The sequence below is a fragment of the Penicillium canescens genome (genome assembly GCF_028828765.1).
Source record: "Penicillium canescens strain IBT 15451 chromosome Unknown utg000004l_segment0_segment0, whole genome shotgun sequence".
Classification (NCBI taxonomy): Eukaryota; Fungi; Ascomycota; class Eurotiomycetes; order Eurotiales; family Aspergillaceae; genus Penicillium; species Penicillium canescens.
In genome coordinates, this window is record NW_026703966.1 from 2,911,030 (window position 1) to 2,931,802 (window position 20,773).

At 48.0% G+C, this 20,773-nt stretch overlaps 6 protein-coding genes across 6 annotated transcripts; 2 read left to right on the forward strand and 4 right to left on the reverse strand.

The window, feature by feature from the left end:
* Positions 1-16: 16 nt before the first annotated feature.
* On the reverse strand, positions 17-7,721 carry N7446_006470 (ATP-binding protein; the record flags this gene model as incomplete). The annotated part of the gene is made up of 2 exons (XM_058515218.1): positions 17-5,055; positions 5,105-7,721. 2 exons carry the CDS (start codon positions 7,719-7,721, stop codon positions 17-19), a joined length of 7,656 nt encoding a protein of 2,551 aa, XP_058372396.1.
* A 2,457-nt stretch (positions 7,722-10,178) lies between these two features.
* N7446_006471 (fungal specific transcription factor domain-containing protein) lies at positions 10,179-11,519 on the reverse strand (the record flags this gene model as incomplete). The annotated part of the gene is made up of 1 exon (XM_058515219.1): positions 10,179-11,519. One exon carries the CDS (start codon positions 11,517-11,519, stop codon positions 10,179-10,181), a length of 1,341 nt encoding a protein of 446 aa, XP_058372397.1.
* A 2,200-nt stretch (positions 11,520-13,719) lies between these two features.
* On the reverse strand, positions 13,720-14,211 carry N7446_006472 (uncharacterized protein; the record flags this gene model as incomplete). Its single annotated transcript, XM_058515220.1, has 1 exon — positions 13,720-14,211. One exon carries the CDS (start codon positions 14,209-14,211, stop codon positions 13,720-13,722), a length of 492 nt encoding a protein of 163 aa, XP_058372398.1.
* A 1,253-nt stretch (positions 14,212-15,464) lies between these two features.
* Positions 15,465-15,806, forward strand: N7446_006473 (uncharacterized protein; the record flags this gene model as incomplete). Its single annotated transcript, XM_058515221.1, has 1 exon — positions 15,465-15,806. One exon carries the CDS (start codon positions 15,465-15,467, stop codon positions 15,804-15,806), a length of 342 nt encoding a protein of 113 aa, XP_058372399.1.
* A 783-nt stretch (positions 15,807-16,589) lies between these two features.
* On the reverse strand, positions 16,590-18,016 carry N7446_006474 (aromatic ring-hydroxylating oxygenase subunit alpha; the record flags this gene model as incomplete). Its single annotated transcript, XM_058515222.1, has 5 exons — positions 16,590-16,772; positions 16,828-17,083; positions 17,106-17,278; positions 17,323-17,621; positions 17,668-18,016. The coding sequence occupies 5 exons, from the start codon at positions 18,014-18,016 to the stop codon at positions 16,590-16,592; spliced, it is 1,260 nt and encodes a 419-aa protein (XP_058372400.1).
* Positions 18,017-18,487: 471 nt separating this feature from the next.
* Positions 18,488-20,493, forward strand: N7446_006475 (flavin-containing monooxygenase; the record flags this gene model as incomplete). The annotated part of the gene is made up of 5 exons (XM_058515223.1): positions 18,488-18,491; positions 18,543-18,641; positions 18,688-18,757; positions 18,810-19,807; positions 19,874-20,493. 5 exons carry the CDS (start codon positions 18,488-18,490, stop codon positions 20,491-20,493), a joined length of 1,791 nt encoding a protein of 596 aa, XP_058372401.1.
* Between the last annotated feature and the right edge of the window lie 280 nt (positions 20,494-20,773).

Below are 20,773 nucleotides of genomic sequence, written 5' to 3' on the forward strand. Positions count from 1 at the left end.
AGCTCCATGCATATACTTAGAGAGCCTGCACCGAGATACGTCTGGGAGCACCACTACCATACAAACCAGCACCGCTAGCCTCACGAAGATGATTGTGGTGAGACTGGCCCTCTTCTTCCAGATCCTCAACATCCAAACTAAAGCGTCGAGGCTTGGACCACATTCCAAATTGTTCGCCGCCATGAGCTTCGCCGACGCTCTGGATCTTTTCAGACTCAATACCAAAGCGGGAACCCAGCTGCTGGAACAGATCCGCATGAGCCGAGGCCCGGCGCGAAGTCTGATCAGCACCCATGCGTGCCTGAGCACGGCGGAGCAGCTCCATGTGCTGCAAAGCGGTATCAGCAGCACGGGCATGGCCCTTTGCTTCGTTGTCTCCAAGCAAGTCGTACAGAATTCCCTCGTGGAGAGTAGCTGCCGCCTGGTGGTTATCTGATGCAGTGAACAGACCAGAGAGGAGCTTGGTCATCTCCAGAGTGACAGGATCGCAGCTGCCCCAAACCTGGCGCAAGTTATAGCAAATGTCACGGCACAGCTGGATAGCTGAGTCGACATGGCCGCGACAGAAGCGAGTTTCGACGAGACGGCGGCCTATCCACACCACCACGTCTGGTGTCCAGGTGCGCTGGACGATACGAGAGGTCCAGAGCTGGGTGAGGATTCCCTCAAGTTCATCGAACATATCGTACTCGCCTAGGAGGGTGATTATTTCATTCAGGTCGTTGAATGGCAAGTCCACCATGTCGATGCCGATGGATTTGGATGCTGTCATAATCTCCTGAAGGAGCATCTTGGATTTGACTGACATGCCATGGTAGGTCTTATCGTCTGTGCACTTGGTCGCCTTGTGGCCGCTTAAGTACAGACAGATCTGGGTGGCGGTCTTGATGCTGTTGTAGCTGTTCAGACCTTCGGTCAGGTGCACGAACGAGTGTAGCACGCCTGTCAGAATAGTCGCATCCTGGAAGCGAGAGGAGTTGCACAATTCGCGGACGAGATCCGCGGTCTTGCTAAGAATGTTCATAGTATAATCCTCACCGTGGACCTCACGCAGGCAGATGTGGTAGAACTGCTGTACGATTTCTTTGTCGGCGATACTGGTGGCCGAGAGGTTGGAGCAGAAGTACTCGTACAACTTATCCTTGGTGTCTGCGGCAGCACGGACTCGCTTCTGTTCGGTCTGAAGATTGTATAGAACGTGACCGGTGATTAAAGTAGGAATGAAGTCGTGACCAGAAAGGCTCTTGGAAAACGCCTGGTAAGTCGACATCTCACGAGTCATCTCCGTCATGATCTGGCTGTGGGTAGCACGTCTGCCAAAGACTTCCTCAAAAGCAGAGACAAACACGGCGTCGCGTCGGTCATGCAGCGCCATAGCTGAGGCCTCAGAACTGTACACTACGCGGTGGCGCAGCTCGTCGAGCACGTTATTGCCGCCTTCGATGAATCCGCACTCGAGGTAGATTGAAGCAATCTTGCGAGCCCAATCGCCCATCTGGTCAGGATCACCGCCAGCATGCAATACGTCGGTAATAAAGGTGTGAAGGATTGCATTTCCCTGCTGGATAGCAGTCGAAGTTCCCTGTCTCGAGTGGGCCATTGCGAGCTCGCGCAGCCAAGATAGGGTAGTAGAAGAGAAATAGCCCTGGGTCTTCTTGGCCAGCTGGAACTCCTCTGTGTAGAGAGAGCGAGCGTCACTAGTTGAATCATGCTTTCGAACATAGAGCTGCGCCAGCTTATGCTTGAGTGTAATTGGCAGGGGCTGGGTCATCTGGTCAAGAGGTTTGGATGACTGAGTAGTGTCCAACCACTCGCTGGTCTGCAGAGGCTGCTTGTACAAAGCTATGGCTTGGTCAATGTGGGAATCGCTGCTCTCGCACAGCTCAGCAAACAGCAGAGTAGCATTGAGCGTCTTCTGGCTGGTAGCACCGTGCACGTGGCGACAGGTTATGACATAGTCAGAAGCAACCTGGTATCGCTCGCTAAATTCGGAGCTCTTAGTTTTGCGGGTTGTCAGAATAGACATGTAGCCGGAATACGTCTTCTCCAACATGCGATCCACCAGAATCTGGTCAAATGTGTGCTTCTTGTTATCCTCAACAACAAGGGTTGGCCAGAGTGAGCGGTAGACACCCAAGGCAGAGTCCCACTGCATTTCTCCCTCGTAAAGGTCAATGAGGGCAATGGCAGCGTCGATGCCCTCTGGGGTGATCTTGCCTTCGTGAGAGGTGGCATCGTAGATGCGCTGGTAGGTGGTCTTGGCCTCACCAGTCATCTCCAGACGAGTTGCCAGAGCAGCTTCGAGGTACATGTTGTCGATGGTATGTTTGTGGGTCTCTCCAAGACGAGATGTCAAGAAGTTGCTGACAGTATGGAGCAGAGTCAGCGCCTTGGTGAACTGGTAGGAAGTCTCGTAGAATTCGACCACAGCCTTGGCGACGGCCAGGACAGAAGGAACTGGTACTCTTTCTGATGAGATCAAAGACCCAAAAGCATTGTCGTAAACATTTGTAGCCTGTTCCAAGTGCAGCCTGCGGAAATGGCAGTAAGCCAAGATCAGGGCAAGGTCAGCTGCAGGAGGTGCCAGCTGAGTCGAGAACCTCTTGTGGGATTTGGGCTGCTCGACAGTCGGCCAGATGTGCTGCAAGACAGCCATGGAGCATTCACTGGCTTGCACCCAGTCTTCCTCGCGAACGTAAATGCTGGAGAGGTTGTGGCACATGATCAAAGTGGTTACAGTCATGTTACTCGAGCTAGCCGAAATGACATCCAACAGCTCAACCAATAGCTTGCGATCTTTGACGGAGAGCGAAGATGCTTGCTCCATCGATACAGAGTTGGACATGCTTTGGGCGATTGAAAGGGCCAGCGCAGTGGACTCCTCAGAATACTCTTGGTTGGTCTCCTTGTAGTAGCGCCACATGAGCACCGACAAAGAGCGATCCAGGCTCCACAAGTGCATCTCCTGAGTCTCGGTTCTCAGAAGGTTCACACGGTGCATCATATCCGAGGAGTGGACACCAGTGACCTCGAGATCAGCCACCAGTTCACGAATTATGACTTCAGCCTCGTCATTTCGGCCGTGGCGACGAAGGAACTGGTAGTACAAGAGAGCCACATTGGCTTTCTTGTCCATCATGTCGACAGAGTCAATGTCGCGCGAATTCAGACCAGCCCAGAGGTTGGAAAGCACGGCTTGAGAGTGAGCAAAGTCACCTTGCTGCTCGTACAACTGAGCCATGTAAAGGGTGTAGCTTATGCGGCGTTCATCGGTGACTTCCATGGTGCGAACAACATTGTCATACTTCGTTCTGGCAATGTCTCGGCTCATCTCATCGCTTCCAGTGCTAGAGAATTGAGCGGTCAAGAAATCGGCAGTCTCGGAGGACTGGTGGGAGTTTGTTCCGTACTTCTGAAGAATCTGCTGGTAGAATTGCTTGGAGATGAGCAGGGCAGAGTCGTTGTCGCTGCGAGACTTGTAAATGCCAACAATAATTCCGAGATACTTCAGGCGCTGGTTGAACTCCACGCCAGTGATCTCGGTGTCGGTCAGGATCAAGTATCTCATGATATCCTCCTGCTGGGCAGTCATAGTTCCTCGCTCGGAGAACGACTGGGTCATCGTCTCGGAACATGTCAGGGTAATCGAGTGTGACTGTCCAAGGAGCTCTTGGCTCAACTTCCACGCTTCATAGCAGTGCTCGTCGGCATGGCTGGAGTGAGCCAGCTTGGCTACGCGTGAGCTGAGAAGCAGGCTTTCCAGCAGGGCCATGTTCTTGTCTCCAAGAATGACTCGGCGAATGTCACTCGCAAGCCGGTAAAGCTCAACGACACTGGAGCGAGTAAACTGGGACTCGCGGCAAGTCAATTCCAGGCGAGCAAAGAGAACTGTCGCCGGAAGGAGCTTCTTAAAGCTATTGTCGAACTGGAATTCTCCATCATCGGTCACCAAAGGTGAGGACAGCAGGTGCGACAACCAGTAGCGTGCGGTGTACTCCAAGACGACATACTTATCAAAGAGGTGGTTGCGCTCCTCCGTGCTCAACTTGTCCATGGAGACATCAACTTCTTCTTGGACGCTGAGCTGCACACACGAAAGGCATCGAGTAAGCAAGTCGTAGTGTGCCTCTTTGAGATTAAGTGACTTGGATCCAGAGGACTTCGCCTGACTGATGATATGGTCACGAATGTAGGTATGGGCGAAAGACACCACACCATCGCGCGTCATGACGAGGGGACTTAGTGCATTCAAAGTCTCGTAGCTGTCAGCAAGTTGGCGGGATGCGTAGCTAGGACCCTCGGGGTCTACATTCAAGAGGTGCTCTATTTCCTCGACCAACAAGGGTCTCTCGGCAGCTGCGAGCCAGGAAACAATATTGAGAGTTCCCTGCTGGGTGAAGTCGACGTTCGTCGAGTGGAAGTCAAGGAGCTCTGGCATGGACTGTGGCAGGCTTTGCACAGATGAAACAGCCTGGTTCAACGTCTTTTGCTGTTTGGCATACGCAACCGCCATCTCCGCCCAGCTGAAAGAGCCCTGGGAGCGTTGGACGATGGAATCCACAGCTTTATCAAGCTGGTTACCTTTGAGGGTGTCGAAGTTAGCCCCAGATGCAAGCATCTTTTTCACATAGGCTGTGAGGTCTGTCTTGGTCTGAGAAGTTTGCATGGTAAACTGCTGAACGTTCTTTGAGCTTGTCTTCGAGCTGAGCGGCCGAGTGAAAGCGATCATCTTAGATCCGGCGTTCTGCTTTGCAAGAATATCACAGAAGTGATCCAAGCACGCCATAGCATCAGCATCTCCGCCCTTGATCTGGTCGATACCATCAATGACAAACATATACTGGATGTTGGCAGAAAGACCGGTCCGGATTCCCTTCCACAGAGATTCTTCAACCTCGTTATCGCCAGCTCCATCGATAGCACCCTGGGCTGCTTTGGCTACATCGACAAGGATTGCTTCTTGTGTTTGGATGTCACTAACACAGTGATCCAACATCTGGTGCAAGATACCCTTCAGGATACGGAGAGGCAGAGTAGCGACGGGAATATCGGCCCCTGAATTTGGTCAGTAGATGATTACAGTTTATTATATTGACAAACTCACGAATTGTGTACGGAATGACATTCCATCTATCATGCTCGGCCGACTCCTGTAGTCTCTCGACTGTCCACTGAGCCAGGGCACTCTTTCCAGAGCCAACTCCACCTGTAATAAGCATTACAGGGGTGGTAGCAACAGTGAAGTCATAAAGTGTGTTGTTGAACCACTCAAACGACCCCTCAGCGAGTAAGTGGGCGCGAGAATCCAGAATGAACTGTAGAGGACGGTCTTGTACTCCCAGGAACTGGCGCAAGCTACCTAGCTCAGGAGAAGAATAGATTTGTGAACTTTGCTTCACGAGCTTCGAGGTGTGAGAGTCGACAACAGAGTTCCAATGAGTAGAGTAGCGCTTGGCGTAGGTCACAAAGGCTGCGTCAACGTTGCGTCCAATTACCTGGTCAGACTCCTTGCTCTTGAATCCCTCAACACAGCTTGTGGTTGTGCTACAGACCATCTCAAGCAAGTCGGCAAACACAGCGGTGACCTCTGGCTGAAGCTCAGGGGATGACTTGTACGCGGTCTCGTACTGGAGAAGCAGGTAGATGCCGACAGCAACACGACCATATCGGCCAAAGACGCTTTCGAAGACATCGGTGTTGTCAATGTCAGATTCCAAAAGGAGAATGGAGAATCCCCAAATGAGCATTGCAGCCTCGTTGGCGGCAGGTGCGAAGACTCCGACAGACTCCCTAAGAGCGTCAACGGCATATGCCAGTCTGGAAGCCCATCGGAGGCAGCAGTCAAGCTTGCTTCCATCACGAGGCATCCAGCGGAGACGCTCAGCAGCAACAGCATCGAAGAAAGAGTCAACGGTAGGGCAGCGGCGACTGATATCATCGGAAGAAAGGCCCAGCTGAGTCTTGCACTTCTGGGACACTGCCTGAAGCTTCTCCTGGAGAACAGTAACCTTGAAGCCCCCGCTACTGAGCTGTCTGACGGTGCGTTTTGTGGTTGCGCCATTCTTGCCGCCGGTGGTGGCACTACTGGTGCCGTTGCCGGTGCCAGTGGTATTGCTGACGCCACTCTGCTGCAGTCTTCCTCCGCCAACCATGGCTGCTTGGGTGGTAGTTCCACCGCTGCCGGAGAAGACATTGCTGGACATTGCTTGGTTTGTCTGGCTAGTAGTGGTAGAGCGCAACCCACTGGTCTGGCTCATGCCGCTGTTCTGGCCCATGTTGCTAGTCTGTTTCGAGCCCCCGGCGCCAGCATAGGCACTATCTGCTGGGATAGCAGGGTTGAAGCCTTGACCAGAGCCTTGGCCCGAAAGTGCTCCCGAGTACGACCTCGTCTTTGCCTGACTGTCGGCGGCTAAGTCCTGGCCCCTTGAGCGACCATTTTCACTGGCAGTAGATTGAACCTGGCTCTTCGGACTTGTGGGAGCAAGCTCCTTGCGGGCTGTTTCGTTGACTCCAGAGCTGGAGTGACTTTTGCTTGACTGTTTTTTGGTAGTAGAAGTCTGGCTGCTTGTTCCTTTGCTCATCCCACTGCCGCCAATAACAGCGGCACCTGCTGAACCCTGGTCAGCTCCTGATTTCTGTGAAGCCTTGGAGCCCTGTTGTTCAAGGTTCTTCTGGTTGGCATGAGACTTCTTCGACACGTCATGACCTGCAGCTTCCTTGGAGAGATCTTTGCCGCCGGATCCATCATCAAAGACATCTCCGCTGATGTTCTCTTGGTCGTGGAGCTCATTTTGGATGAACTCGTTGCTAAATTCATTTCCAGCACTGGTTCCTCCGCTCTTCAATTGGCTCGAGCTGTCTTTGCCATTGTTTGGTGCTACGGCAGAGGCAAACTGAGAAGAGTTACGCTTGCTGGCGCTTGGATTTCCCTTGTCACTGCTCGATCCTACGATGCCAGTTTGGGAAAGGCCTTGCTGGTTGGTGCTCGATCCAGTAGCATTACCATTGTTAGCCTGTGTGTTGGCGTCTCCTTGGGTAGGATTTTTGCTGATGCCGCCGTCTCTCGAAACAATAGTTTCGCGGCCAGTCTTGTTGTGGAAATTCTTCTCCTGGAATGTTCCTTCCACAGTGATGGGGCCCTTGCGAATATCGTAGTTTGGTTCGAGCATTCCGGCTGCGACACTACCTCGGTGGTCCATGTCTTCGTGGCCTTTGCTTTGGTCCTTTCTGTTGGATTCGCTAGTCGAGTGTTTTTCGGTATTTTCGTTACTGCCACTTTCTTTCCTGAGTTGAATAACTGGTGGACTGCCAGCGTTTCGCTGTTCCTTGTTCGATCCACCAGCGGAGGCCTTTTCGGAATTGTCCTGGCTAATCCCTTTGTTGATTTGCTGTCCAGTCTCCTTGGCATTTTCCTTGCTCATATCTCGTTGGTTGGTTCCGACGCTGCTGGAAGCTCCGCCGGCATCTCCTTGGCTCATAGATCTCTTGGTTGTCTGGCCTTTGGTGATGATCTCTTTGGCGCCGGTGAAGTTACCTTGGCCCAATTCGTCTCTGATAGAGGCACTTTTGTCGAGTATTGAATCTTGGGCGCCTCCATGGCTGGTGCCCTCTTTGCTTCCGCTACTCATGGACAATCGCTTGCTCAGTTTTTTGGCAACTCTGGTTCCAATGTTCTCGGCCTGTTCAGCCTCGGGTTTGGTAGTCATCTCGTTGGCGGACATTTTGAATGAATTTTTGATGGACTGGTGCGTAAAGATATTAACAATAAGTAGGTCGTGGAAAGAAAAATAAGTCAAATAATAGTATCATAAGAGTCGTCTCGGTTGGGTTGTCATGTATAGTCAATAATCCTAAGGGGGAAAAGCCGTCCAATGCCAGAAATCGCCGGAACTATATAATATCAGTATGTTCTCTCACTACCATTGCATCATGAATCGGTTGTGTCCGAGATGTGTATTTTCATCGGTGGATGCACAAGCACGAATGAACGTATGAGAGATCAACGCTTCGGCTGCATACTGGAACCAAGACTTGGCTCTGTCTGGATTCCAAGGCCCGCGAGGTGATCCCAGAAAGAAACGACGACCTCGATGTCATGCGCAGTACAGTATCCGAAGTCTATGATGCCGAACCGCATGGGAGACAATATGAGTGGGCCTCCCGACATCTCATGTCTCCACATGAGCTTGGGGAGCATCATCATACGATTTGGGGTCTAGGTTTCCCTGAGAAACTGGCAATCCGCCCTTCCACTGCACCTCTTAATTGATACACAAGATTAATTCAATTACAGGTAATGTGCGCCTTCTTTTGCTGTTCTTTACTCTTTTGCATAGTAGGAGGCATCAACACGGGATTGACTTCGCTCGATATCATCCCATTTGTGGGGTAAAGGCACGGAGTTTGGAAACGAAGAATCTTTGTCGAGCTCAATGGGGGGAAGCGAGGCTTCCCCCTCCAAATGACGTCTACACATTTTCGCCGAGCCGTCTGGGTCGTCAAGTAATTTCGCGAAGAATGCTGGATGCTGGTTAAGGAGTCCCGAGGTCGTTGACTGGCCAATCTGGCCTTAGTCATCCATTCTGCCCCCGGATAACCTTAATCCAGTGCGTCGATCCGTGGGTATTTTACCTTTGGGCTATCAACTATGCTGCAAGAGCGAGCGGTAGTCGAGAATAGATCCCGGATGGTCCGGTGGTGATATCATCTTGGGTTGTGCGGGTGACGGCATGCTGAGAGCCACGACAGCGGGAACATCCGTGGGTTATGTCATGACATTTCACTCCGGACAAGTCCCTTTCGAGAACAAATATGAAAATTATCCTGACAATTTCAGGATAATCTACTCGATGCATTAAATTTGTCATACTCAACTACCTTGGAACTGATCTCACCGGTCCCTGTCCAAACCAGTGGTAAATCCCCATAGTTCACAGATCATAAGATGGTCATGCGAGATAACATAAACTGTTTAGACGATATAGCGCTTCTTTTCCTCGGAACTGCGGATGCATGTTTGTGATTTGATTCACATAGTGTGAAATGGAGGTCCAAAAGGAGGATTCTCGAGTGAATCAATTCATAGCGAAGGTCACTCTTACGCAAGGAGTCGAGGATCGTTGGATATTAAGAAGATGCAGTTCTACTTTGTCTTAGTGCATTTTGAAGTCAACCAGCTATCGCTTTCACTAAAATCTGACATCTCACATTATATACTCTCTGAGAAAGAGGTCTTATCTTGTGCCATTTACAGCCAACATGAATCCATGGCAACAAGAGATCTCAAGTCGGCAACATTAAGGTGGGTAAATTAATCTCTGGGAATGAAAGGCTTTGAAAAGGATTGGAAGCGAGGAGAAACAAGCTACAGTCAGCGAAGGCAAACGGACTGCTCAACTCTGTCCCAGCTGGGCTCTCCCTTGGTTCAATATCTTGGAATAAGGCACAACCGCTCCTTTCAACCACTTATTCTACAACATATTACTGTAGTGAGATGCAACAAATTTCTCGCCTGTTGCTGCAATATTGAATCTGGAAACTAAGGTCCAATCAGAGCTTTATCACTTGAAGCAGGAGGATCTATCTTGAGAAGTCTGCTGGTTGTGAGCAATGGACCGAAGAGTAGTCTGCGCGTAACGCATCAACTTGACGGATGAAGAGTGGGTTTCTGCTTTTAACAAAAATATGAACGATCGCGGTTTCCTTGGCCGCGATGTACTCAAGTACGGCAAGAGGGTCAGAGGTTATGGTTCATAAGTGAATATGAATCTGGAGATCTTATCTTCCATAGTTCTTTCATGGTTCATGCTAGTTGCAAGAATATGGATCCGGATGATAAAATCAGACTTGCTACTAATATGTAGTTTGTCGACCAGGCCAAGCCCTATTATAAGGTGTTTAGTTTTTTTGGATTCGCATACAGATCTTTTAACAATACACGGAGGTGGATGAAGGTTTCCCGGTCCCTAGATGGCATTTTAAGGTGGTCATAAACAGGTCTAAGAAGTAGCATTTGCTTCTTTCTCGTCTTTAGTCGCCCCACATAGCTTTAGGACATCCTAATTCCGAATGAATCAAGAAATTTGAAAGAAGCAGTAAAGACATCATTCACTAGATATGAGGAGTGGGTATCAGACCGGACTTTCCATTCTTTGTCGTCTCATCAACCCAGCAGGCATTTAAAGGATGCTCCCATCCATCAAGACTTCTTCATTTAGATCGAGCAGGGTAGTGAAATCGAATAGGTCCACGGGTGGTTGAGTCCCCAGAGCCAGTACATCACGCGCAACAGCTTTGGCCTTTTGCATAGTTGTCTTTGAAATGGCCCAGGTTCGGCCCATCGATCTCAACACTCCAAGATTCAGACAGATGCGGTCACGGGTTGCGTCAGACATCTGGCCTGCCTTTACGACTGCAAGCTGAACAATGCAGCTGAGCGCAACGGCACAAGTAAGTAACGGGGTGTGTTTTTCAACTGGCGAACTGATCGCAGCTAATGAAGATATCTCATTGGCAGCTCTGACGGCTTTCGTAGCATGGGAATGGTGGGAGAAGGCGGAGTCCTTGGGGGAAGTTTGGTGACTGCAGATGACATCTGTGGCAACTGCTGAAGATGACATGAGGCCAGAACGAGAAAAGTTCAGATGTATGGAGGCAATGTTAACGATTATACAAGCCTGAAACATTATCTCATTGACTGAGCCATCTGGCCGTAGGAGCTCGGCCTTGGAGCTGGGTAAATTGAGGAACCAACTGGCTATGCGAGCATCAATAACCTCTATCAGGTTTTCATGACTTCCGGTCATCTCACGTATATCCAGTGCCCAGTTGAGGATGCGCACAGCATCGATTCGATAGGTATACGATGAAAAACCCGGCTCCCTTTCGGCAAAAACACGCGCATCGAATTCGGAGAGCGTCTGTGGAATTGGCGAAATCAGGCCCTCGCGGAAGGTAGACTCTTCGCATGGAAGCAGCACTTCGAGAGGCTTGAGGGCTGTGCGGCAGATATGCTGCACCCCGAAGGATTTCAAGAGACCTTCAATGATGAAAAGCTCCCACCATGTGCGTCGTAAACATTCAGCTCGGATTGGATCGTTGGGGCTCTCGGTTTCAGCATAAAAAGCCCGGTTCAGACCAAGCTCAAAGGCCAGGTCGACAGCTGTGGCCAAACAGTTCTTAGACTCCACATGCTCTGTGCGCGAATGCAACACGATGCACAATAAAAGAAGTGCTTGAACCTTTTCGGGTTCAGGTGCCTGCTTGAGAACTGTTCCAACAATTGTATGGCGATAGGTCTCATTGGGTGCGGTTGGGGTGAAGTGGGCAGCGATGAATTCAACAACCTGCTTTAAATATAGCGGCAAATGAGCCTGTTGGAATAGGTTCCATGGCGGAAGAATCGGATGGGCTGGGTGGAAATAGGTATAGTAGATAGCAAACATGTAATTATCGCTTCTGGCCGACAGAGAAGAATCTGGTTTCGGATTTTCGGGCGCTCGTCGAGCAGCGGATGCCATTTTCACCTCTATATCTGTGGAACTGGAACTAGAAGCCCTAGGTTCAGGTGTATGGGATGCCATTTCTCTAATTTGGAGACTGCATGATGGATGTGGATCTCCCGGGAGGTCGCGAATATTCACAGCAAGATTTTGGCACTCTCCGAAGGGAGTTTCAGATTGGACGTGGCGTTTTGTCGAAGGAAGTTCTGTCATGGGGACAGGAGAAAAGGATGAGACTATGTGGTTGCCATAGTCGAGACGAAGAGTAGACACGAATCCTTTGCCAACTTCCGAGAACGATAAACTGATTGCTGCTTGAAAACAGCCCAGGTTGGATTAATTTGTTCATTTCGTGCATAGCTTAGAAGACCCTCAAAGGATGCAACCGAGAAGTCCGGATTGGTGGCCGGACGTCGGGGACCATATTGGAGCCCGATCCCGCTGATGGATGTGGACAGTTGATAGATCCTGAAACACGCAATTACATATCCGCCAACGGGGTTTAAGTTTCTAGCCCAAAAGCACTGATTAAGATGGAAATCAATATTGTTCTAGATCCTCACAGAAAATGGGTATTTTGGTAGACCAATTTGATCACGCTTACTCCCAGACATAGTCTAGACCCTGAACTTCTTGGCGCGTCTTAAATAATCGAAATATTATATACATGGTCAAAATGGTTATAGATACATATTCTATGATATACGACCTTTAACTGATTTGTTGAATCGGCACATTTGACAGTCTCTGCGGCCTTCTCATACGGGGAAAAACAGTAAGTCATCGCAAGTCGAATCAACAAAGTCCCAGTAAAGGCTTTAAGAAAAGTTATCCCTCATGACATCGTCTCCCATGGGAATAAAGACAGTGGTTTTGTCAAAATCCACATTGTTCGTGTTTCCTTGCCCTGGAGTTGTTGCACCCTCAAAAGGTGAAATCAGTGGCTATCCGGGCAGCTACCTTTCTGAGATAAAATCGAGCTTCTTAATAGAGACCACTTGGCCATGAGGAGTCTGCGACATGCAAGAACAAGCACGACCCGATGTTGGGGGTGATCATACAAATCGGATGCATGTAGATCGGTGACAGCAAGCTGAACAAGGCTGCACAATCTCACGCCGAATACGGCAACAGGAGCATTGTGTTTCCATCGGAATGCATATATGACAGGTCTGACGGCTCCTTAGAAACCTCTACGCTTTAAAATCGTCAACATGGTCTGGCTGCGAGGCCAAAGACGCAAGTGAATCACCTCAACAAGGCCGGTTGGCCCAATAGCAAGGCGCTTGACTACGAATCAAGAGATTGCAGATTCGACCCCTGCGTCGGTCAAGAACTTTTTTGCTTTTTTGTCGTTGATCGACAAGAATATGTAGCAAGTATCAGCAAGCCCTTTTGTCTCGTCATTCGACACCTTTGGATCAGACTTTGGTCGCACGGTTCAGGGACCAATCTTGCTCGAATCTCGCATGGGGCCATTAGAACATTTGGACCTTCGAATGTGTTTCAAGCAGCGTAAGTATCATGACTTGGTGCATAAACAACTCAATGGGAGTAGAAATCGATAGTACCATGGGAAATATGGTGGGCATATTGAAAGTATCGAATTCGGTGATACCGGTCGAATATTACTTCGGAGTGGTTGTAGGAACATGGCAGCATACAAAGGTTTAGCTCAAAATGGTAAACGGCGACCAGCTGTGAGCCCCTTAATCCGCTACTGTACATGGCCCCACATATCTCAGGAGGCTGACAGATGATCTTCAGGTGCCCGAAATGCTTACATATAGTCCCCGACATTCTTGTGCGGTGGCTGATAATTAATAGATTTTCTGCATGGTCATGTTGGAAGAATCATTACGAGCAGATAATACGCCATAGCGCATAAGGGCTCTGAATCAATTGCCCCGGGGAAAGTTCAGTATGACAACTGGTATGTAGTCATTAGGCAATATTGAGTATCAATTTTCACTTATATTTTTCTCAGTACCCGACTCGCAATTGGAAACCTCTACTATTAGGCTTCTCCCTTGTCCGTGAGAACTTATGGAGAGGCAATGCAGTTATGATTGCGTAAAAACAAGATTGAAATATCTATTGGTATCGATCTAGAAGCCAAATTTAATGTAGGATACATGTATGCGATGCAAATGAAGGGGGACCCATGCGTACTCTTTACACGGTTAACCATCAACCAGTAATCTTCTCGCCCGTCATTTTACTCTAGCTTCAGAGTAATACCAAAAACGCCGAGGGAGCCACATGTTATCAACAAAGGCCCCCAGATTGCAGGAACAAAGCGTCCTTGCAACAAATTTCTTCGAGTGGACATGTACCGAGCAAATGAATATCCAAATGACCAGATACTGATGGCCTGACAAACGCGGCTAGCCACACGATCGCTCGTATTTCCAATCAGGATTTGTGATCCATTTTCTGTCACTGGAAGATCTTTCTCGCTTGATAGCTTTCCTGGGGAGACAGTTCGCGCGGATGACTTAGGAGCATCAATTACCTCCTCGCGGGATTTGCGATTGAAGATGTTGTCAATGATATCAAGTCGAGCGAGAGCAAGTGACATAGCTGCGAAGGCTAGTCCCATTCGGTTCCAAGAAAGAAAGGTACGCTCGTTGGCCTGGTGATCACGTAGTTGCGACCCGTCATTGGCAACCGGCTTAGGCAATAAGCGACGGAATAAATGACGATTCATTTTGGGCAATTTGTGGCTGTGTTCGAGAAATCAAGGAGACAAGAGTAATTTCGGTTTATTGAGAGGTCATTTCGTGAAAGCCAATGAGAAAACGCAATTGAATGGATCACAGTATCGCAAATAGTAGGAAAGGATTAGGGTTAGCTCGGCTGCGTAAGGATCTAATCGGCGTTCAAAACCAACCGAAAGCGGTGAGGAGTTGTATGTACGGCCAAAACTGATGGCCATGTGGACAACCTGGTTTATGCCTTACATCCGGTTAATTCTATTATTGAAAGAAGGTTTCTAAAGCGTATTAAACGCGTATAAATTGTAAAGTGAGATATTGGCTTGGCTTCCTGGTTTGGAATCGATCGAGGTGCGCATCTTACATCTAGGGCAAATACAAAGTAACATGGGTATTGTCTGCATGGCCGTAAAATGTCTCCGTAGGTCTGGCACGGCGATCGCAAACCCACAGTCCCCGAGAAGCCCGGTAGGGTAAGATCCACTCTTATGTCGTTTCCAATACCTTTTGATTCAAAGGCGAGCGTCATCTCCGGCTAAAAGATAGTTGATACTGTCTTCTATTCCTTTAAGACTCCAACATGCTTTCAGACCTCTTGCATTTATGTCACTAGGTACTATCAACGTCGGATAGTCAGAAGTCCAATGCGTTAATCGAGAAGAAAATGAGAGGAAACAGAAGACTAACGTGAAACATTGCAGCGGCCCATGACATCAGTGGTTCAAATAGAAGGAAACAGTCCATGGAGTATCTATCTAATCAACTAGATTCTAGTTGGGGAAGCAGAGTTAGCTGCTCCCGTCCAAACGGATGCCTTCTAAACAATTTCTTTTCATTCTTCAATAGCCTTGGCGAATCTGTCCCACTGAGCATATCATTCGTCGCCTCCCCTTTAATATTCGCTTTCCATTCTTCATGTCTGCTTTTATTGCGTCGCCTCCCCTTTGTTAATCGGTTGATGGAAATCGATAAATAGATTCAACCCTCGTTTACACGACCTCTAGTACTCTGTTGCAATATCAGAAGTTTGCTGTAGTTTCCACCGGAATCTTGAGTACCAAGGTACTTCATTTCCGTTTTAGTGCCCAAGCTTTGCCGCTTTTTGCTCATTGAGTACAACCGAGCACACCCTGTCCCTGAATCGATGATTAAGCACGATCTGATCGTTACCTGAGCGCTCTGATCCGCTCACTGAGTATGAACTGAGCCTTAAGGGTGAGCGACCTGAGTAAACTACATCAATAAAATGCAACACGCTAGTTCTGTCACGGGTACCCATCCATTTCTAGATCGCACCTATCGTCCCGTCGTCCCATCAAAAGAGCCTGGCATTATCAACCTGATCTCTAATCCTGATGATATGGCTGCAATTAATTGCGCCATCATGGAGCTTCCAACTTGGCCACCTAACCAGCATTACCATTCTATGCTCGATGCTCCTGGGAATACTTTGTCTACTCGGTCCTACGAATTCCTAACCTGGCTTTGGGGCATTGGAGCCAGGGATATTGCATCAATCTACTTGGAGATTCCTAAGCCCCTAACATGTCCTGGCACAGGCACAGAGGTTAACAAAGAAGATCGTTAAAATGTAGAGATAAAGAACCGCTTATCTGCCAATAAGCGCATCCCACACGTCTATAAACAATCATCTGGTGTGTCGCGATTGAGATTCGTGCCCTTCTTGGAGATCAGTGGAGACCGCCTTGGCGAGAACCGTGAGAAAATGACTTATTGTGTGATAAACGAGCGATTCAGCAGTTGAGCAGTGGGTAGATGTTGGTTCAATTCGCTTTTCAAACCATCAAGGTCAGTTTGTAATTAATGCGTGCCCAGATGTTCAATTGAGATTCTAGGTTTATTACAGTTTTAACTATCTTAGGCACCCCATATATACATCCATATCCTCTTGGTTTTATGTAGCAGTATTGTATGAATATCTAACCTAGAGTTTAGTGGCAAAGCGACAATATAGAAATACGGCTCTTGCTAATAGTCTCTACCTATTATAAATAGCATAGAAAATGCAACTTAGGAGTAGATGGAAACAATATAATTAACATTTTCCTTCATCTCCCACTCCTGTCATCCATCACAAATATAAAAATCTAGTATGATAGCGGAGGTTCATAACACATCTAAGAACTCCAAGCTCCAATGGTAATACTCTCAATGTTGTGGCTACTGTGGTTGTGATGTGCCTGCAACGAGCCAATGATAACACTCGGCCTCGACACCTTAAAGCTCAACTACTTTACCTAACGTTACGTATAAAGACTGATAGGAGGATTTTGGGAACAAGCAACCAGAGAGGATTATAGATCGTAGCTAAAGAAAGCTCATGAAAAAACACACAAATGGAAGATTTAAACTACCATGCTAGAGACTTATCTAATGCACAGTCGAGCGCCTGACAGAACTGTAATTCTTCATCGACCTTGGCAGTGTTGACATGCTGAGGTGTTGCTGGCCAAATATCCTGACCAGCCTTTTCTTCCTCCAGCCGATGCTTAAAGACCAAGTCTCTAACTAGCTTTTGGAAGTATAAAGGTCCCTTTTTTGTATTTTAGTTCAATGTTTTCGCTATTTGAGTTACCATAATAACTTACCTTCTCTGCATTAGGATGCAGCTGTCCGTTGGTGAAGATGCCCGTGTTCAGGTTTTTCTGCGCCGCATTGCAAAGGTCTTTATCTTCACGAAGGACCTGCTTAAAGAAATCACTGATCTCGGTAAATTCGGCTTCTGGTGCGTCTTTATGTCGGTATACTTCATACTCCATGAGAGTTTGAGACTCTGAAACTGGTATGCATCTCATCATGTAAAAAAGATTGGACTGTTTGTGAGAACCAATCAGTAATGTTCGTCTAAAGCGGATATGGAGCATACGAGATGGTAATAGACGCATTGGGAAAGTAAAATGAGCTATTGATATCGAATCCTGTTGTATCTTCCTTGTTTGTGTTATAATGCTCGATGATTCCGCTATTCACCTCAACATGATATCTTGAAAGGTCTGAGACGGAATTGACCCCTGGATGACCAGTTGGACAGTGGTAGCACTGACACGGTTAGATTCAGTTCCCCTATTCGATGAGAGACATACTTCGTTATAGTTATCAGCGAGTGTCTTCCAATTGTAATCGCCCATCATACTCCATTGATGGTCGAACCGATATTCAGACATGTCGAAGTGCTGTAGGCGTGGCTGCTGGTCAACACCACCAGTATCATTCTCCCATGAGAATGTAGGCTCTATCGAAGCTTCCAAGTTCACCCAAATAAACCCAAGCTTATCGATATGGACGTGGACGGGAAACAATCCATTCGTGCTTTTGTCGAACCCGTCGATGTCTTGATATTTGGGCGCCTTGGCAAGTTTACCATCCAGGCCGTAAGACCACCCTGGATATATTAGCACGGTCGCACTTTGTATTGTTACGGAGCTCACCGTGATATTTGCAAGCAATGATGCTTGCCGTCCCGGACTCGGATTCCATAACAGGGTACGCTCGATGCCGACAAACGTTATGAAAGGCCCGAATGGTGTTTTTGCGATCCTTGATAACGAAAAAATTATACCCGGCGACTGTATACTGCACATAATCACCCGAATTGGGGAAGCGTGTCTCGTGGGTAATGGCCATCCATTTCTTGGAGAAGATTGCTCGCCGCTCAAGGGAATAAAGGGCTGGCGAACGATACCACTGTGCGGGAAGAGCTCGATCCCCCGCTTCGCTTGCTGTGCTGCTGTTTGAAGAAGCAGTGTCTTGTTTGCCAAAGGAGAATAGACGATTCATATTGGTTTTACAGATTTCTCGTGGCCGGGGTGAGATTGGAACGGTAGATCAATGAAGTGCTATGTTCCGGATATCACAGTAAGACAAGACATGAGCTGCGATATATCCTTCTTATCTACATTGAGTATGCACAACGCCAACTTTTGGGTTATTCATCCGGGACCCATGCCGTCCCTGGTGTGACCCGGCAGCGGGCCGTATCCGGGCGGAGATTGTTGAAAGCATTATCGCTATTACCTCTACTGGCAACAGAGATTAAAGGCAGACTGAAGAAATCATATTCGTTTTGTTATAATTCTATGCGGCTTTTCTGATTTCACTATTTACCTCAACGTGTATTCACAGACTCAACCACGCTTGAAAGAATCAAAATGAAGCACCTACGTTGCACGATAATTGGAGCTGGGTGAGTATATTAATGTTATTAAAGTAAAATCGCTGACCAGGGTTTCAAGAGTTTCCGGTGTCTTAATGGGTACGGAAACCTTGTTCTATTATTGCCCGGCTGTCGACTGACAAACTATAGCCTATAAACTCCAAAAACATTTGGATGAATATGTGGAATTCAGAATTTTTGAAAAGTCCCCGGATTTGGGTGGGACCTGGTATGAGAATCGGTATCCAGGTATGCTTGCTTTGTATAGTGAAGACCTAGGGCTAACGGTTCTCAGGCTGTGCTTGTGATGTGCCCAGTCACGTTTACCAGTTCTCATTTGCACCCAATCCTGACTGGTCTGAGTTGTATGTGTTCTTCAATTTGACTGAAGACTAACGAGACTGACATGCGCCCCAGCTATGCATCATCGACTGAGATTCAAAACTACCTGAAAAATGTTGCAAAACGCTTTGATCTGGAACGTTATATTCATTACAACTGCGAAGTGACAAGCGCCACGTGGGACAAGACCAAGGCAACTTGGGCTGTAGATGTTGAAGATTACGGGACAGTTGAGAGTGAGATTCTCATCAACGCTGGCGGCATTCTCCACCATCCACAGATGCCAACAATCAGCGGGCTGTCATCTTTCGAGGGTCCCTTGCTGCACACTGCTCGCTGGGATTCAGCTATCGATTTGAAGGGCAAACGTGTCGCTATTATCGGGGCAGGCGCTAGTGCCGTGCAACTACTTCCCAAAATCCAGCCTCTCTGCGAGGATGTTGACATCTACATCCGCACTCCGTCGTGGATATGTCCACCAGCTGGGCAGCAAGCGTCTGACAACAATAATCCGAAGTACAGTGAAGACGACAAACAAGGATTCCGTCAAAATCGAGATTCTTATTTAGAGATGCGCAAAGGCCTCGAAAGCCCGTTTAACTCAAACTTCAAAGCATTCATCAAAGGGAGCCTCGAGCAAACAGGACTTCGGAAGAAGTTCGAAGTACGCATGAAAGAGCTTATTCATGACGAATACCTGCAGTCAAAGCTCATTCCAACATTTGAGGCCGGGTGCCGGCGGATCAACCCTGGTGAAGGATATCTCCTGGCACTCCAGGAGGCGAATGTTCATCCTATTTTTGATCCAATCTCAGAAATCGTCAAGGAAGGTGTTACAGTGGAGCTAGAAAACGGCTCTCGGGAGATACGTGAAGTAGACGTGCTCATCGCCGCAACGGGATTCAACACCAGCTTCAAGCCAAGATTTCCTATTATTGGCCGAGACTCAATGAACCTTCAAGATAAATGGAGTTCGGATCCCGTTTCATATCTCGGCACGGGGGTCTCGGGCTTCCCCAATTACCTGGTGTTTCTGGGTCCCAATACTCCTATATCAAATGGCAGTTTAATGGGTTAGTTTCCGTCGTTGAAATGTTGCAAGAGACGAAAGCTGACTGGCTCATTTCCCAAAAAAAAAGGTCCATTGGAAGCCACTAGTGACTATTTCATCCGCATTTTACGAAAGGTCATACGTGAGCGTGTGCGATCGTTCGAAATCCGCCAAGAGGTCGAGCAAGATTTCGATTGCCATACAGTGGAATTGATGAAAGACATGGTTTGGACAGGATCTTGCCGTAGCTGGTGTAAGTTGTTTAATGCCCCGCTTCTAGCTGTTATGGTTTGTGTTCTGTTTTCTTACGTACGCTGTATAGTCAAACCTACCAACGGGAAAGTGACTGCTCTGTACCCGGGGAGCTCTCTACATTACATGCAAACTCTCTCAGAAAACCGCTGGGAGGATTACATTTGGACCTATCAAGGCCGTACTCGGTTTGAATACTGGGGAGCTGGACTATCATGGATCGAAGCGCCAGAGCGAGATCCATTGGGAATAGCGGAACGAGAGGCTTTTGCCCAGACGACATCAGTTCCAAAGAAGGGGGCAGATCGTAGCTTTTATATTTGGGATGGTGAGCCATTACCAAGCAAACGTGGGCGTTCCAAGGGAAATGATGCTTCTTCCTTGGCTTTATCTCACGAGGTCATTAAAAGAGGATTTTGGTGGAACTTGAAGAGGTTTCTGTACATAGAAGGATAGTAGTTTGAGTTGCAAAATCTCAATAGATATTCCTTCATCTAGTCGCATTTGAAATACTATCTTGTCAGGCTCTTAGTTGGCCATGCTGCTTTACCGCATCACCCGTAGCGCCGCGTGGCTATCAATAACAGTTCTTTATGAAACGGAATGAGATGTATTTATTAAAGCCGAGTTTCGAAACTGCCAGAATACGGCTGAGCTCATGAAAAGGAGATGGCAAATTCAATACTAATACTGCTCTGTTAATATTAAACTGCAACCCCCAAGTACCTTAATACGT